This window comes from Oryza glaberrima, chromosome 7 (genome assembly GCF_000147395.1).
Source record: "Oryza glaberrima chromosome 7, OglaRS2, whole genome shotgun sequence".
Classification (NCBI taxonomy): Eukaryota; Viridiplantae; Streptophyta; class Magnoliopsida; order Poales; family Poaceae; genus Oryza; species Oryza glaberrima.
In genome coordinates this window covers 22,270,218-22,288,387 of record NC_068332.1, presented here as the reverse complement: position 1 = coordinate 22,288,387, position 18,170 = coordinate 22,270,218, and the positions used below count along the sequence as shown (strand labels likewise).

At 43.8% G+C, this 18,170-nt stretch overlaps 2 protein-coding genes across 2 annotated transcripts; one reads left to right on the top strand and one right to left on the bottom strand.

Moving 5' to 3' along the window:
* Positions 1-2,524: 2,524 nt before the first annotated feature.
* LOC127780535 (protein PYRICULARIA ORYZAE RESISTANCE 21-like) lies at positions 2,525-5,292 on the top strand. Its single transcript, XM_052307454.1, has 3 exons — positions 2,525-2,744; positions 3,735-3,816; positions 4,122-5,292. Exons 1-3 carry the CDS (start codon positions 2,733-2,735, stop codon positions 4,988-4,990), a joined length of 963 nt encoding a protein of 320 aa, XP_052163414.1. The 5' UTR covers positions 2,525-2,732; the 3' UTR covers positions 4,991-5,292.
* Positions 5,293-6,741: 1,449 nt separating this feature from the next.
* On the bottom strand, positions 6,742-8,392 carry LOC127778939 (probable carboxylesterase 18). The gene has a single exon (XM_052305590.1). The coding sequence runs from the start codon at positions 8,237-8,239 to the stop codon at positions 7,241-7,243; it is 999 nt and encodes a 332-aa protein (XP_052161550.1). The 5' UTR covers positions 8,240-8,392; the 3' UTR covers positions 6,742-7,240.
* Between the last annotated feature and the right edge of the window lie 9,778 nt (positions 8,393-18,170).

Genomic DNA, 18,170 nt, shown 5'->3' with positions numbered 1-18,170 from the left:
CAGAGAGTAGCATTTATCATGACAACGAGAGCACAACGGCAGCCACCACACCAGGTTTGCACACCACACACCCCAGGTAGCGTAAAAATAAAAATAATAAATGGAACCCAGCGATGAGCGCACGGCGACGGGGTAACGTGCACGACTAGTGCGACCACTGTGCGCGAGCGGCGAACCGCGCGCCCAACCCGATGAGAATCCCACCGACACCACCAAGCCCGCGAAGCCGCGAAGAAAACGTCCCGCGGCCAACGTGTTAATTTGGTACTACTTTGGTGTACGCGCGCGCGCGCCGCCGTAACAGCTCGCCTCGTACGTACATACGCGCGCCCACACGACGCCGCCGCGCGCCGCTCGCGCGCGCGTCTCACGGTAAAAACGGCAGAATTCTCGTGCGCGACCTCGCGTTCGCGTATGTACGTCGCCTACTATTTTTTTCACCGCCCACCAGGGCGATCTGCGGGTTGGGCCTTTACTCCCTCCGCACTTAGGAAATCGTTTAGAGTAATGTTTAAGTCAAACCTTAAAAATATAAATCATAAATAGCTTTTAAGTTGTTTAGTTTGAAAATATAAAAATTATATGTATAGATTTGTCTTGAAAAATACTTTCATAAAAATATACATATAGCACTTTTCAATAAATATTTTTATAAAAACAAAAAGTCAAAGTTATATTTTAGAGACCGTATCGCTGTACTAAACGACTTCCTTAGCGTGGAGGAGTACGAGCCGCATGCTGCATGCGTTGTCACTGTGTCTCGTCCAGTGTGACGACGTTTTTTCTTTTGGTTGTATTGGATGGGGTCGTAATTACGACTACACCTTGAAACTGCATGTATTTTCAGCCATTTATTTTTGTGATCAATGATCTAAATCAATTGCTACAGTGTTCGTGCTACGGTACCCCTGAAGGATCTTTTAGTCCTTTTACTGCAGTAATCAATCTAATCCTTACCGTTAGATTTAGATCCAACGCAACAGCTACAACTGCTTAAGTTGAAATCCACGCTACTACTGCATATATCCGGATCCGGGGGGAGGGGGGCAATCATTGGCATGTGAATACTTGTTCATGTGATGGGGAGTGGAGTACTGGAGTGGCGTTGCGAGTGACCACCTTGGCGAAACCGCGAAAGGTAGCGAGCGAGTAGCTGGGAAGGAGGGAGGGACAGAGGAAGGTTCCAAGTATTTTTTCCCTCTGGTGAGATCGATACGACGAATGGCAATTGGCAAATGAGTTGTGCAGCACTTTGGAAGTTTAGGGAATGCAAAATTAAATCCCTGGCCCCCAGTTCAAGAATCCAGATAGCTATGAACTTCCCAACACCAAAAGGCAATCGCATTAGCACACCATCATTAATTTATTGACCATCTTTGTGTTTTATCTGGTGGTTGCCCCTACATAGATGGTTGATGACGTACGTACGTAGCTCGCCTTCAATCTTCATCCCGTTGCCGACAGAAAACATCACGCCGTAAGAGAAAGTTCAATAGTATAGCCCACTACTAACTCCAATACATCTATAGTCAATCTAATAGTCAATTCATATAATAGTTACTTACTATACTATTAATATATGATCCTATCTGTCATATACACGTTGTATATTAGAGTCTGTGCTACAGAATCTGTAGCCCGCTGCTCTTCTCTCTCATCGTTTATCTTATTAAAATATGTTTGTAGCTGGCTAATAGCCTGCTATTGTACCTGCCCAAAGGTAACAAACAAAATTCCCCCATAGTATGTGGCGTCCCAAAATTTTCTTATGGTTGTCTGTTTCAGTTCAGTTCGGTGCATTTCACCTCAATTTATTGGCAAATTTGGCGGCATTTCGCCTGCCTACGCATCAAAAGTCCAAGGCATGGTCATGGAGATGCCGCCAAATTTAGGTGTCAAAATCGATGGACGCCATTCCCAGGCTGGGACGCATGCATGCATGCATGCGCTCTTGCCGCTTGGACACAAATTTCCCTGCTTTCCATGGCACAAAAACACAAAGCACACATCACTGCTGCTAACATTACATCACCTGTGTTAAGTCATGTATGTCACCTCCTTTTCCTTTTTTACTACCTTTTTTTTTTCTGAGCCATGCAATGTTAGTATCAAGTGCTAATTATATCTCGCCCTCCTCTTCTTCATCACCATATATCATCTGGTTTAAGGGGGAAAATGTGCAAAACATTGCAAATGAAGAGATAAGCATTACAGTACATTGCTTCCACAATTCTTTTCTGAATTCTAGAAGTGACTTGTACTAGGACAGTACTACTACTACTGCAGCACTAGTACTACTAGACTGATTATCTATTTTCTTTTCTCTGAAACGTGTGTGCCCAACGCAGAGAGAGGCCCACCTACTGACAATATTTTTGCACATGATACACAGCTAATAGAGGTCAAAAGGTCGACGAGGACCGGTGGGCCCCACCTGTCGGTGGGCCGTGGTTGGTGCTTACTGCTAATTACTAGACTGATACACTACACACATAATTAAGAGAAGATATATACCCAACACCTGCGTGCGCGTCAGTGAGGGCCGAGATCAGGCTTAAAGCCACGCACCCACCACCAACCCAGTACGAACATACACCATCCTTCTCCTCTCTTCTCTTCTCTTCACGCCTCCCTCCTCTCCTCTTCCCTCTCCGGCGACCTCCTCCTCCGGCGTCCAGCTCGGCCGCAGCGGCGGCGGCGACGACGAAGCCGGCCACACCGCCGCCATTCTCATGGCAGACAAGGTAAGAAGAGCTTTTCGCCGGACTTTGCTGTTCTAGGGTGTCCTTTCATGAGCTGGTCTGAAGATTCTGTTGTTCAGTATTGATTCTTGCCTTGCATCTTTCCTTCATTTCTTCAGTTGGGTGTGTGTGTGTGTGCATGTGTAGTCAGAACAAAGTTGATGTGTTTAAGCAAAATAAAGAAAATCGTTTTTTTTTCTTCCCTTTGGGGTAGAAATATTTTTCTTGGAGAACCTGAGTCAAGTTTGGTAGAGAAGCTCTTCAGGTTTATTGGAGAAATGGAGATTGTTGACAGCCTGATGGCGTTCACTTGTGTAGCTAAACAGAGTGTCAGGCACGCAAGAAAACAAGCATGGTGGTAAGCAGAAATGAAGTGCAGAGCAAGCAAAAATATCTCTATCTCTGACCACCCAAAACTCCTTTCCTTGTCGCAAGCCACTTTCATGCGAAGATCAAGGCACACGTTCTTTTTTTCTTTCTTTTCCCAGCTCGTGGTTTCGTTTTCAAACAATCTTTTGAACAAAGATACAAAAGATACACGCTCCCAGCTAGTGTCCTTTTCATATTTCTTTTGATGCTCTCGAAAGAAGCACCCACTCGATTTCCTAGTTCAAGTTCGCCCACTGAATTTCTTCTTCAGAAACTGGCTTCATTTCATCTGGTTCTGCAAGAGAAAACTCCAAGATTCATTTTTATGCTCCTAATCTTTTGTTTTTTTTAAGGACAGAACAAAAACTAGGTAGTAGCAGAATTGTAGAATACTAGTAAATCCTTTCTGAACCCACAGGTTGAAGAATTAGGCAAGTCACTAATTTATTCTGCTATCTGCAACTCTGCAGTTAACTCTCAATTAAGAATTGCCAAGTGAACCACACAGTAACACCGGAAGTACCAACAGCTTCCGGATCTGCTGTTAATAATACCACTAGCTAGTAAGTACTCCATTAGTACAGCATTTACCTATCTTTTAATCCCTCGATCACATCGCTGCAGATCTCCACGGTTGTGCTCAACGTTGACCTCGAATGCGATCGATGCTACAAGAAGATCAGAAGAGTCCTTTGCAGGATCCAAGGTAGAAGCTAGTACACTATCATATGGTTTCATATCGCATTCGCATCATCAATTCATCGCCACAGTCACCAATTCAAAAGCTGCAAAGGCACGGACCTGTCTCTGTTTCGTCAACTGACATGTGGGCCCACATGTCAGATGGTTGTGTTAGTTACTGTGAGCTCGTGCGATGCTGCTGCGCACTGTAGCATATGGAGTGTGAAAAGATAAAAATGTTGGTGATTTGAGGTTGATGACGACCGTGTTCAATCATGGCTCATGGCTGATGGTTTTCAATTTTCATGGATGATTTGTGTTGTTGTGCAGACAAGGCGAACATCAAGACGATCTCGTACGACGAGAAGAACAATGCGGTGATGGTGTCGGGGCCGTTCGACGCCGACAAGGTGTGCAAGAAGCTGTGCTGCAAGGCCGGCAGGATCATCAAGGACATGCAGGTCAAGGGCAAGGAGAACAAGGGCGGCAAGGACGCCGCCGGCGACAAGGCGAAGCCGGCGGAGAAGGACGGCGGCGGCGGGAAGGCGGAGAAGAAGGACGCCGCCGGCGGTGACAAGGCGGAGAAGAAGGACGGTGGTGGCAAGCCGGAGAAGGAGGCGGCGAAGGCGGACAAGGCCGCCGCCGCCGCCGCGAAGCCGGAGAAGGTTGCCAAGGAAGCGAAGCCGGAGAAGAAGGTCAAGTTCGACGTCGACGACGCGCCGCCGGCGGCCGCGGCGACGGCGAAGCCCGGCAAGGTGCAGCCCTTCCCGGCCGGCATGACACAGGCCGACCTCGCCCCGCTCCTCGAGAAGCTCAAGATCGCCAAGCAGCAGCAGCAGCAGCAGCAGCAGGCCGGCCCCGAACCCCCGCGCGGCGAGCCGATCGCGCCGCCGATGATGATGCCGGCGGCGCAGGGCGTCGCCGTGCCGTCCATCTGGCCGGCGCCCGCCGGCTCCCTCTCGTGCTACAGCTACAACCCAGCAGCCTACGACCAGTCGTCATATTACGGCGGCGGCGGCTACGGCTACGGCGGCGGCGCGTTCCAGGCGCCCGCCGGGTACTACGGCGTGGCACCGCCGCCGGCGGCGGCGGCGCCGTACGACAACCAGGGGTGGTACTACGGCCACCGGCAGCCGTACTACGGCAACCAGCAGCAATGCTACGAGGACCCCAACGCCGGCGGGTGCAGCGTCATGTGATGGCCATCTCGCCATCGCCATCGCCATCGCCATGGACGACGGGAGCAATCAGTGCGTGTGGTCACTCTCACTCACACTCACTCATCACTAGCTCATGGCCAGTGGTAAAAAAAAAGAAGAAAATATTTCTTTTTTTTTTTGGTGTCGCCTTCTTCTTGTTTATTATGCCTGTGGCTTTTTTGTTTATTTAGGGTGTTGAGTTGTGCATGTGAACAGTTCAGTTGTGATGTTCTTGGTGTCTAGTTGGATCTTCTTCCCTTTATGACTATCTGATAAATGACAATGAGAACCATAATATACTAGTAGTAAGCAGTACATTCAGTTGGAGCAAGTTGACTAATGATTGATTAGAATGAACAAGCCGTGATCAGTTGAGTTTGTTCATTAGCTCAGAGCCATCAGCCATCTGTTCTGAAAAGTACAGTATAGTTAAAAAATCAAAAGCATGGTACTACATAATACTCCTAGTAGTACATAGATAAGCTCATCAGCTGTCAGCATGTTCTGATTTCTGAGTGATGTACTGCCTCCGGAATAAGTGCAGCCATGAGTTTCCGTGTTTAACTTTGATCGTCCATCTTATTTAAAATTTTACTTTACTCGTTACTTATGTTTTTAATTTTTTTTAAATTTTTTTTAAATAGATGAATGGTTAAAGTTGGACGTGGAAAATTATGGCTGCACTTATTTTGGTACGGAGGGAAGGGAGTACCTGATTGGTTTCACTGTATAGAAACATGGGTATAGAAACATGGGGACCCATATTTCTGTCCATTTGTTGGAACTCGGAAGTTGGAAGAGAAGAGAGGAGATGCCTATGGAGTACAGTAAAATACAGTGCTAGTACGTGCATGGATGAGGCTGTCCGTGCAATGTGTTTGGGTCGGCCAGATTCGTTTGTCGATCGATCATATGTGTCCAATCAAACGGCCAATCAATCAGTACAAAAAGGAGAATGCAAAGTTTGCAACTGCTGCCTCCTCTGGGGAACAAGAAATCAAGCCCAATTATTCACGCATTAGCAAATAGTTTTGCATTAGGTTAATCAAACTCACAGCCTGGTACAGCCAGAAAGCAGAAGCTAAACCAAAACCTGTGGCTAACACGACACTAGAAGCTCTGATTATCAGAGAGAAGGCTTCTGGGAAGCGTAAAGCTGAACATTCCTATGGAAATGAAAATGAAAATGAAATGCTGCCATGTTTTGGGACCCTTTCTTTACCACTGTTCAGAAGCTAAAGAAGCTTTTCTGTTGTGAATAAATGTTGCCTTCTTTTCTAGTACTCCCTCCGTCCTAAAATAAGTGCAACTATGGTTTTTCACGCCCAACTTTAACTATTCGTCTTATTTAATTTTTTTAAGAAAATTAAAAATATAAGTCACGAGTAAATTACTATTCATGTTTTATCATCTTATAACAACAAAAATGCTAATTATAAAAAAAATTTAAATAAGACGAACGATTAAAGTTAAACGTGGAAACTTATAACTACATTTATTTTGGGACGGAGGTAGCAGTGCCTGTCTGCCTGATGCCGCAAGACTGTAAGCTGCTACTACTACTACTGTGGCCCAGTGAGATTGATGCCATGCCAGACAGACGATCGAATTAATAAGAAAGATTTCGTGTGTCCTAACACATCTTTAGACCACATTCATTGAACAGAAGATAATTACTTTGGTTGCTGATCAGTCAACAGCAATCAAAGGACATGTGTAAACAGTTCAGTTGCGTAGAGAGAGCATTATAGAGGAACAATTTATTCATTGCACTTGCAAGTCAGGAACCATGCTGGATTGCTGGCCATCTGCAAAAACCATGGTCCTTCACAGACTCATGCACAGTGTAGACCATCTAGCCCCAATTCCGTCCAAATACTAGAGTAGAGTGGATAACTACGATTGGTTTGGTTCATTTGGGTTTTCATGGCGTTGTCGCCACTACATGTTGAATTGTTGATTGGTTTGACGAGAAATCGTTCACATGATGCTTGCCATTTGCCAATGCCCAATGGCAATCAGTCTAAAAATCAATGCTTTCACGTGGCCTCCTCAACTCGTTGTCTTCGTCTCACGGACAGAATCGATCATGAACAGCTCGTCTCGTTGAATTCATCGTATGAATCAAATCAAATCAAATCAAATCGAATGAGAAATTGTGTGAGTGGAGTAGGAGTGAAGTGACCAGAGCTAGCGATACAGTGAAGCAAACTGTAATGTCGGCTACTGCAAGTGCAAGAATGTGGAGCACTAGGAGGCGGCGGCGGCGGCGCGGCGGCGGTTGACGAAGGCGGCGACTTCAGTGAGCAGCCTCTTGCTGTCGGCGAGGTCGTCGAAGATGTAGAACGCGTGGATGGCGTCGGGGAACTCGGCGACGACGACCTCCTCGGCACCGCCGGCGGTGCGGAGGGCGTCGGCGTAGTCGCGCTGCCTGTCCTGGTGCGCGTCCCACCCGCCGACGCAGACCATGGTCGGCGGGAACGCGCGGCGCCGCTCGGCGTCGCGACGGAGCGCGGCGGGCACGTTGGCCGCGTCGTGGTCCCGCGTGGCGCCGGGTGGGAGGAACGCGCGCCACAGCCAGGATATCCGCTCCGGCGACCCGAACGGCGCGTCGCGGAGACGCTGCTCGGAGGCGGTCGGCGTCTCGCCGGCGAAGAACGGCTGCAGCGCGATGAGCCCGGAAACGCTGCCCGGCGTGCGGGCGACGACGTGGTGGGCGACGTTGCCGCCCGCGCTGTCGCCCGCCACGAAGACGGTGGCGGGCGGTGACGGGAGGGCGCCACCGGCGCCGGCGAGAACCCAGCGGAGTGCCGCCTCGCCGTCGTCGTAGGGCGCCGGGAAACCGTGCTCCGGCGCGAGGCGGAAGTCGACGGACGCGACGACCGCCGGGATGGCCGAGGCGAAGCGACGGCACAGCGCGTCGAACTGCGCGGACGCCACGGAGTGGAACACGAAGCCGCCGCCGTGGAAGTACACCACCACCGGCAGATCGCCGCCGCCATCCCTGGCAACTGCCGCCGGAACGAACATCCTGACGCGGAGGTCGTCTGACACGGCATGGTCCGAGGACGACACGCCGGCGGCGTCGGGGGCCGGGTTGGGCGGCACGACTCGGTCGAACAGCGACAGGAGGAAGCGGTTGACGGTGCCGTCGCGGCGGAGCGACGCCGAGTGCAGAACGGAGACGGCGCCCACGAGCAGCAGCGCGCGCCACGGAAGCGGTGGTTTGTCGCTCGCCGCCGCCGCCATGTCTCTCGCCTTCCGGGCGCGCCACGCGCACGGCGTGGCGAGGGATAAGGCGACACAGAGAAGGTGGCAAGTGTTTGTCGCGGTCTACCGCGTGGCCCGCGACGTCCAACCGCAGCGACGTGCGTGTGTCGCTGGAAATTTGGAGATTTGCAGCTTTCAAGCGACAACAACATGTGCTGATCCATCTTAAGGATGGTAAATTTTAATGAGGGATTACCTGAAAGTTAAACTTTCTATTAAAAAATCCTTTTCAAAATCTTCCAAATACAATCGTATTGTAATTGTATTATACAATCACACTTGACGCGCAGAGGGGGCGGTTGCTTGTCGTCTAGGCTGACCGGATGCCGCAGTTCAGATACTTCGTGGTGGCCTCCCACAACTCCGGCTCCCTCTCGGAGTTCACAGCTCTTGCTTCCTTGTCCCGGGCTGCCGCTCACCACCCATCCCCATGCGATACCGTTTGCGCCGACCGCCCGCCGCCGCTCGACCTACACGTGTGCCTGATGACACGCGTGAGAAAGAGAGAGAGAGAGAGGGGGGGGGGAGGAGGTGAGAGAGTATGACAAGGGGACTCCACCATTTTTTTTAAAAAAAATACTGACTGGATTGTCATGTGTACGCCATGTAGAATAAAATCGCTCTGGATTATGTCAAGGGGGATAATTCGTCCAGTATTGAAAGTTCAAGGTAAGCGCTGTCTGGTTTTCTGATTCAAGGATGTAATTTGTACCTTTTCCACTTCTAAAACCACTTTGATGGCTCTGGTGGCTAGCGCGTGCGGCTTGTTAATAAGAGATGAGGCTTCCATCCCTATGTAAACCTACTTGTGAGTAATACTCCCTCCGTCCCTAAATATAAGAAATTTGGTTGGATGTGACGTAGCTCTTGTCTAGATTTGTCGTACTAGAATATGTCACATCCAACCAAAATATCTTATATTTAGAGACGAATGGAGTAGATCGGGGTTCCATCCCTACGTAAGCCTATTTGAGTTTTCACATGATTTTTCTCTCTCTCTCTCAAGCCCTTCATGAATCTTCAAGCACATCTGATGGTCAAAAAAATGAAAAAGAATTCTCTTTTTTTTCCGATAGAAATCTATAGTAAACCCGATTAATAAATCACTAGTTGTTTTGTTATTTGGAGAAAATTGCAGGTTTCTTGGTGGATATTTCCTTTTTTTCCCCCTGAAGTGGGCTCCGAATTAATAAGGGCCAAAAGGCTGTGAAGATGTTTGCACTGGGAACTGGTTGGATCATGGATGAAATATGTTGGGCTTCTGCCACATCTTGTCCAAATGAGGCTGGAACAAATATGATCCAGAAAAAGGATAATAGATCCATGTCAAATTGTTGGGCTTCGCGCTTGCAGCGGATTGGTTTCTAGCCCAAACCCTCAAGAGTTCTGGCGAATTTGTTCAACAATTTTGTTCAGTCAATTTTGCCCCATCCCATTTCCCATTGCTGCTCTGAATCTTACCTCTTTTGGCACACTGAATTTCTTGCTCAACATTAGAGATGTCTCATACACTGCCCCTATTTTTTAAGATAAAGAAAGCTTTATCGATATCAGACGATTACAAGATGATATAATAATTACTCTAATATCACTCCTAACTTCTGTATGGTTAGGATGCGAACAACTTATAATTATTAGAAAATCAAAAGAAGACCGATATAACTTAAAAAATCATGCCATCCTCCCCCAAATAGTTCAGGTGATTGTGACCAAGACGGACTTGGTGTTCTTCTCTGGCGACTGCTCCTTGCCGGTTCATGCATGATGATGGCCCGTTAATTAGTCAGTCGATCAACAGCCGACCTACCAGTTGACCAGCTGTCAGAGCAGGAACAACAATAAAACATCCGAATTGCTAAAAATATGTCGCCAGTTTTTTGGGCTGATTTTAATCGGTGTCGCTAGCCGCACGATTGCTCCGTGAGTTTTCGATGGTTGTTGGATGTTTTCACACACGGCGGCATTGCAGCAAGCCCTAATCTTCTTTGTTGATTAGCGTTGAACGTTGCACTGATACATTCTCTTATATAAGTTACACCACACTTACACACCACTTACATATGTAATTAGTATGTAATTTTAGTATTTACATATGTAATTTTAGGACTTACATATATAATTATAGGACTTATATTGTAAATACACTAAAATTACATATGTAATTTAGAGAGTTACAATGTAAATACATGCCGACTATTTTTTTTTAAAAAATATGGCGCCATAAATATAGCTACTCCCTAAAACATAATCAAACAAAGTTTAATTTGTAGTCGCAAACTCGACTGCTAAATCCTACACCTTCTCCATCATCTCTAGCACCTTCGTCAATGAAGTCGGAGTTGCTCTCGCTCTCTATTAAATTATTCACTGTATCTTTTTTTGAACTCAATTATTCACTGTATCTTAATTTTGGTATAGAGGGAGAAACCCGTACGACTGCCACTCGATCGAGATTTGACGGCTTGGATTGATAGGGCTCAACGCTCACTGGCCTTTGGATCTCAATCGGACGGTTCAAATTAAGTTCAGTTGACCCATTGCTGGGGGATATTTGTGTTATAGCCCTCTCATGATGTATAATTGCCTTAAAGATCTCTAATCTTTTGAACGATAAATAATGCTGCGATAGTGGTGAACAGTACACTGAAGTACAATACTTCCCTTCAAAACATAATTCACTCAAACCAATCTGGACAACATTATCGATGATGCAGCTACCAGTTTTATAATTCTTGACGTTGAACAATATTATAACTATCAATAACTTTAAAAGTATTTAGTTTAAAAAATCTAGAAAACAACGTATATGGATTTGTCTTACAAAATTCTATAATAAAAGTAAACATGCATTTATTTATTGTATATATTGTAATATAAAAATAAGGTCAAACATATATTTTAAATACCATATCATTATTCAAAACATCAAGAATTATGAAACTGGAGGGAGTATTAATTTTGTGAAGCACTCTTAATTATTAACTAATAAAATTTTCCACTAATGATCGGACTGTACCACTTGCTAAATCCTAAGTTCATTTAGTGTCACTTCCTCCGTTTCACAATGTAAGTCATTCTAGCATTTCTCACATTCATATTTATGCTAATGAATCTAGATAGATATATATGTCTAGATTCATTAGCATCAATATGAATGTGGGAAATGCTAGAATGACTTACATTCTGAAACGGAGGAAGTACCAATGAAGCATTCTCAATTTGCAACTCCCTTCGTTTCACAATGTAAGTCATTCTATCATTTCTCATGTTTATATTGTTGCTAATGAATCTAGACATATATATCTATCTAGATACATTAATATCAATATGAATACGAGAAATGCTAGAATGACTTACATTATGAAACGAAGGAAGTAACTAATTCTACATTCCGATAAGAAAAAAAGGGGGCCCACTGCCCGCATCCTCTCCACTGATGATCCGACACTTGACTAATTAAAACGATTTCTTCACAATTGTACCATTTAGATAGGTCACCCTAAGTATATAGTTTCAAACAAAAAAAAAAGGGTCTTCCACCAACCAAGCTTGGTGGCTTGCAAGTGCCAGGATCTATTGCAAATTTGCGAGTCAACCATCACCTACATATCTTTACACATGGTAGCCGACAGGGCGCCAATTCGTGCACTAGCTAGCTAGCTAGCAAACGATCGATGCACACGCCATGATGCACGATGATGATTTCTACATGGCCTAAACCCATGTGTTCGCAGAGCGCGACAGTCATCGCCCGTCTTTTCTCACCAGCTTAAACTTTTTTCACGTGAATCGTCCTGGTACAACGAACCCGACCAAATTAACGTCTTTCTTCTCTCTCTTCTTTTTTTTTTTATCACACCAATAGGGGTATAATGGCAGGTGAGCAAAATTTTGGCAATGATGAGCTTAATTAGCTCTGAATATCTCTGATCTGCACCATTCCAATGGCGGAGCGAAGGATATGAGGCCGAAGGAGGTGCCCTTGTCACTGTTATGATGATTGGCGACGGCAACGAGTCGTGTGAGCATCGCTATTTTGGTCGGTCCAGTGCCCGTTGGGCTCCATTACTTATCGATTATTAGTATCATTAAGCCGTCTTCGATAAAGCTCTCTGTTTGTTTATCCTTTTATCCTTTTGTTTTTCAGCCTTCCAACTTGGTAGGGCACCACGCCTCCATCGATCGGCCGGGCGTGAAAGAGACGTACGTCAGATGGCCGTCACTACCTCTTGGAAGGTACTCCTTCCGTCCCATAAAAAAATCTAATTCTGAATTTAAATCTGGACAAGAGTATGTTTATATTCAAATCTAAGATTAGGTTTTTTATGAAAAAGAGGGAGTAGATGTTTTTCTAGAAAAAATATATGCTACGCTGATCAGAGAGGTAGAGAGAGTGGCAATATAGGGGCTTCTTTAGAAAGCAGGACTTTTGAGGCTGTGTTCGTTGATTTGGGTTTGGAACCCATATCTTGCTCACTGGAAATGGAGCGGTCCATTAGCGCGGGATTAATTAAGCGATAGCTTTTTTTTTTCAAAAATGGATGAATATAATTATTTTAAACAACTTTCGTATAGAAACTTTTTTGCAAAACATGCACCGTTTATCAGTTTGAAAAACGTGCACGGGAAAATGAGGGAGGTGAGTTGGAAAAACCAGTGAAAGAAGTCAGCCTGAATATATAGACCTACTGTAGTACTACATTTGTCCTAAAATATAATGACTTCTAGCTTAATATATTTTGGGTTGGAAGTAGTACGTGTTAGTTCAAATCGTATAAAGTTCTTTTCATTCTCCCCTAGTTTTTTAAGCTTTTTTTTTACCAAATAACTGTTGCATATTATTTGCTCACAACTTATTGAAAGTATGATTTCTCACAACTTATTCTAAGATATTTATTAAAGTTTATTTCTTAAAATACTTATTTATCCTAAAAAGAATGCAATCCTAGCATATAAATTTTGTCAAAAAAGTACTCTTTCTTTTTTTCCTCCAACCGCTCTCGTCATTCAAAATTTCCCTATCTTACCCTAAACACACTCCTATTTCCAACATGCTCTGAGTTAATGAGGGGTATCTAGGACATTTTCTTTTGTACTAATTTGTCTTTTTTTTAATATTGGGATTGTATTTTTTTTAGAATGAAGGGAGACATGTTTGGTAGGGCTCCAAATCTACTACTCCATCCGTCCCCTAATATAAGAGATTTTGATATTTTGCTTGTACTGTTTGACCATTCGTTTTATTCAAAAAAATTTTAGAATTATTATTTATTTTTTACTTACTTTATTATCCAAAGTACTTTAAACACAATTTTTCGTTTTTTATATTTGCACAATTTTTTTTTAATAATACGAGTGGTCAAACAGTGCAAATAAAATATCAAATTTTTTATATTATAGGACGGAGGGAGTACTACCAAGCTAGAGTTGTGTAGCTTGAAAAAAATTAGCTTCATCCTTCGTATATATTTTTCTAGAGCAAATTCTTCCACTCCACTTAAGAAACTAACGATTTAATAATGTTTGGTTCCCCTAACACAGATCAGGTCTAGGAGCTATAGCCCCTGTGTGGCTGTGTGGCCTGATACTGGAAAAATCTTTTGTGAGGTGGTCGTCGGCTCGTCGCTAGCCGTTGATCGGATGGGCCATCACAATCGGATGGGAAATGTACAAGACCACAGAAGCAGGACACTGTATATACCTATCAGAGTATCAGGTCAATTATTGAACATGGATGAAAAGGGCTAGATCAGCTAAAATACGTACTACTACATTACTGAAATTCAATTCTCATGCGAATTGCGTTTTTATTTTTGCACGATAAAGTTGACTTCATTTGGGATATTTAAGGTTGAAGCTATCGCTACATCGTCACCCAAAAAAAAATATATTATCACATCCATCGAAAAGCAAGTCAACCCAACGTCCCAACCCCAAACATCAACTATAATGCAAGTCGTTTTCTTGCAAAGAATGCAGTGGCATCATTGCATGGCTGCAGTTGCCGGTTGCACCGGTCAACCGGCCGGCCGGCCGGCGTCGTCGCACAGCACCGCCATTAATCCGCCGGCGCCGGCCACGCACGCACGGCCTCACACCGGTCGTCCGGCAGCCGGCCGCCACCGTCACCCGCACGACGTCGATCGATCGCCGTAGTATCTCAAGTTGTCAAATTGGCACAGTCACCTCACACATGAAACACATCCAAGCACCAATTAATTAACTCACTAATCAATCAGTCAGTCCCATTATTATCTAAAACAAAAATCAATCAGCCAGTCAGTCAGTCAGTCCATTGTGAGTCTCAGAAAATATCAGCCAGCAAAAACAGCCAGTTTGATAGGGAAATTAACCTGTGTTAATTAACCACAAGGTTCACAATCATGTGTGGTAACACTACTAGCTAGCCTGACCATGACCCTCTGCCATCCAACAAGTGGGGAAAATCTTCATCAGTTCTAAAATATAAAGAATTCTGATCATAAAGGGAAAAAAATAATATACTGCAACAGGAGGGTGGTTAAGTTATAGTAACACAATACTCGAGCAGGGGTGAGAATTAATATTCTAAAATATTTATATTTTATGAGAAATTTTAAATGCTAGAAATAGTTGTATTTTGGGATGGAGGATGTGCATGCATATTTTCCCTCTTTCCAGGGTGAAAAAGATTCTGATTTTTCAGTCACTATTGACTGATCAAGGCACTATTAAATGACACAATGATCTACAGGGCATAGAATGGATAAACCTTTAGACTATTTAGGTCCCCTTTCATTTGTAAGAAATATATAGGAAACTTCAAGGATTTTATCCTAGAAGGAAATGTTGAAGGAATGCCTTTAAAACAACGGAGCGCATCTTAATTACCCTTTTCTTTGAATTCTCATGGAATGGACAATTCTATAGGGGTTTTAGAGGAAAATTAACAAATTATTCAACCTATTAGAAAAAAAAATCTTTTAGGTCTATCTCTTTCATATGATTACTCTGTTTTTTCTACGGTTGATTTAAATGATCATTCATGTTTTTTTTGTGTGTTTTGTAATCTCTGTTTTACACTTCCGATCCTTTCCTATCAAAACACAGTGTTTTTTTTATTCCTTCATCTTTTCAATTCCGTGTTGCAAAGGAGCCCTCGATATGTAGAACAACAAATGAACTATTGAAAAGGAGTTATGTGGTTACTAGACCTTAACCCTAAGCCACTCAATATTCTGTTTTTGATCGTAATCCTCATGACAGATATGGGTGCCGTTGTTGGAGGAGATTCCTGGTGCATATGCCACCTCTGTCACCTTTGGACACGTAGCTGCTGTCATGTGGGCCCACATATATAGCATCAATCTTGCTCGAATCCATTTTGCAGCAACAGAGTACAGATTCTACTTAAGCAACATTCCCATTGACTCAAATGTGGCTAAGCATGAATGGTTCCCAAGATCTGAAGAACTGACAGATCAACTGCAAATTGGTGCAGTACAAGTTCTTCTTGCACAGACAGGAGCATCGCATCTTGACCACTCGTTATCTGTATGATCGGAATAAGATCAAGCTAGCTGTAGCTTAATAACAACAATTAACGTGTGCATGAGCTTCGAAATGGCACTGTAATCTACAGAGAAAGAAACACCCGTCAGAGATCTTGAACTCGAAGATTCAGAGCAAAGATGGCGATAATTAACGAATAGAACAGTGTCAGTTTCACATCCCAATCAGCTCCTATATGTATCGATCAAGGACAGGCCATTGTTAAGTGTAACCCCTATACACAAGGCAGGCATCTCTTAATCCCTTTTCTTCTCATTAACTAGGTAGATCATGGGCATCAGCATCACTGCAATAATGTCACCTTTTGCTTCATGACATATTCAGTTAATGTAAAGCCACAAATTTCAGCAATTTATGCATCCATGTTTTTCATATGCAAAGAAAACAAAAAACTCTATTGAGGATCTGGCACCTTCCTTATCTAAGAAAACAACCAGACAGAGTTCAAGTCTGATGAAGTCCATTATCTAAAAAATTCTGATGAAGTTGCACAATGTTGTAGGTATAAATGCCATGTCATGTAGGTCTAGTGGAGCAAGCACCTTAAAAGAGGAGTTTAAAAAAGATCAGAGAGTATATATTACTTAATTTTTTTCTACAACTAGATAAGAAAAATTTTCTCAAAAAAATAAAACTAGATACTACTCCAAGAAAAGGCATTACAAAAGAGAGGGCACTTGGGAACTTGACTCGATGCCACTTGTCAGTAGTACTTATGCGAGCTAAGGCCTTCTCCAGCGGTATGAGCCGGCTGCTAGCTCATACGCGCTCGGCACAGTGCCGGCCACTGCATGGGCGAGCGTGCCTGTGAGAGGGCACCGCCTCGGTGAGCGTGCGAGTTAGCGCTTGAAGAAGAGCTAGCGCGTCTTGTTCATCGTTTAAAAACCTCTATGAGCTAGCTAAGAGCTGCCCATTGGAGACGGCCTAATTGACCTTGTGCTTTGGCAACGTGATTTCTGCTTTCGCATCACTCGAGAAGACTTCTTTTCAGAGTGGTTGGTAGTTAGTGGCGAAAGGCCAAGGTTATTATTTTTGGATCTAAGGTTTGCTTAATTAGTGGCCTAAGACGACCCGGCTGACGTGTGAAGGGCTCGGATGGAGACATGCTGAATTCGCCAATATCTGAAGATAGTGAACCTTGTTGGCTGATTGCGCTGTCCATGTGCTTAACTTAGTGTCACCCATCACAATTTTTTACTCCTATCTAGACCCAGTGATGTTATATCTACCGATGTGGCTGCTTACGGATCAGGATGCGCAGGTGCAGTCGACTACAGAGGATCTTAATCCATTGCTTTTAACATATATATTTTAAAAAATTATCGATGATCAGATTTAATATAAGAATTTCATACTTCTATTAAATATATAAGTGATGACTAAACATGGTTTTTTTTGGGACATAATGTATTTATTCAACATCTGAAATTGTCTAGGAGGGACTTAGGTCACGTTATTATTGGACGTATTATGGATAATTGTTTGTAGAGATGAATCAAATATTATATGCCAGAGACCTAAAGTAACTTCAAGAAATCTAAAACAATGATGACGCGGAAAGCTTGTGAAGAAATCGTAGTTTGAGAATGGTAGTTATCTAAAAGTTGATAAACTTAAAAGAACCGGAGAAAAAGAATGAAATCGTCCAAAAGTCTTTTGAATTTTCATCTATAATTAAATTAAGAAAACAATATGGAACGTTTACCATTTTTTGATTAGGAGTAAATAGCAAATGTACACTATTATTGCCTTAGCAAAATGTTCATTGAAAACTATAATACATTATCCCCTTCGTCCCATTTTAAGTGTGGTTATGGGTTTCTATATTCAACGTTTGACTGTTTATTTTATTTGAAATTTCTTTATGATTAGTATTTTTATACATGATTTTTTAAATTTTTTTTAAATAAAACGACGGTTAAATATTGAACACGGTAGGAGTACTAACTAACATAAGGTCATCTCATATAGGATTTTTTTTCTGACAAGAAAAAAAAAAGTAACAAATGCCATGGAGAATAATCACATTAAACCAATATAAATTCCCTTCCTTAATTTTGATTGAGATGTGACTGGAAAGGTGTGTCAGTGCAGGCACCAAAACACGACAACCATCTCCTTCCTCACACCAAAACAAAACCGGGCCAAGACGGCTCCATGACCTTAATTTACCTATATAAACCCAGGCCACGTCAGCACCCCCGCCCCACCACGTAGGCCATCCAACGTGGCTAACGGACGGCCGCGACGTCGCCAGCGTGGCACGGATCGCCCGCGCCGCCCCCCCCCCCCGGCCCACACCGCTTATCGACAAAAACAAACGGCCTCGCTTCTGCCACGTCGCCTCCCCGATGCGTTC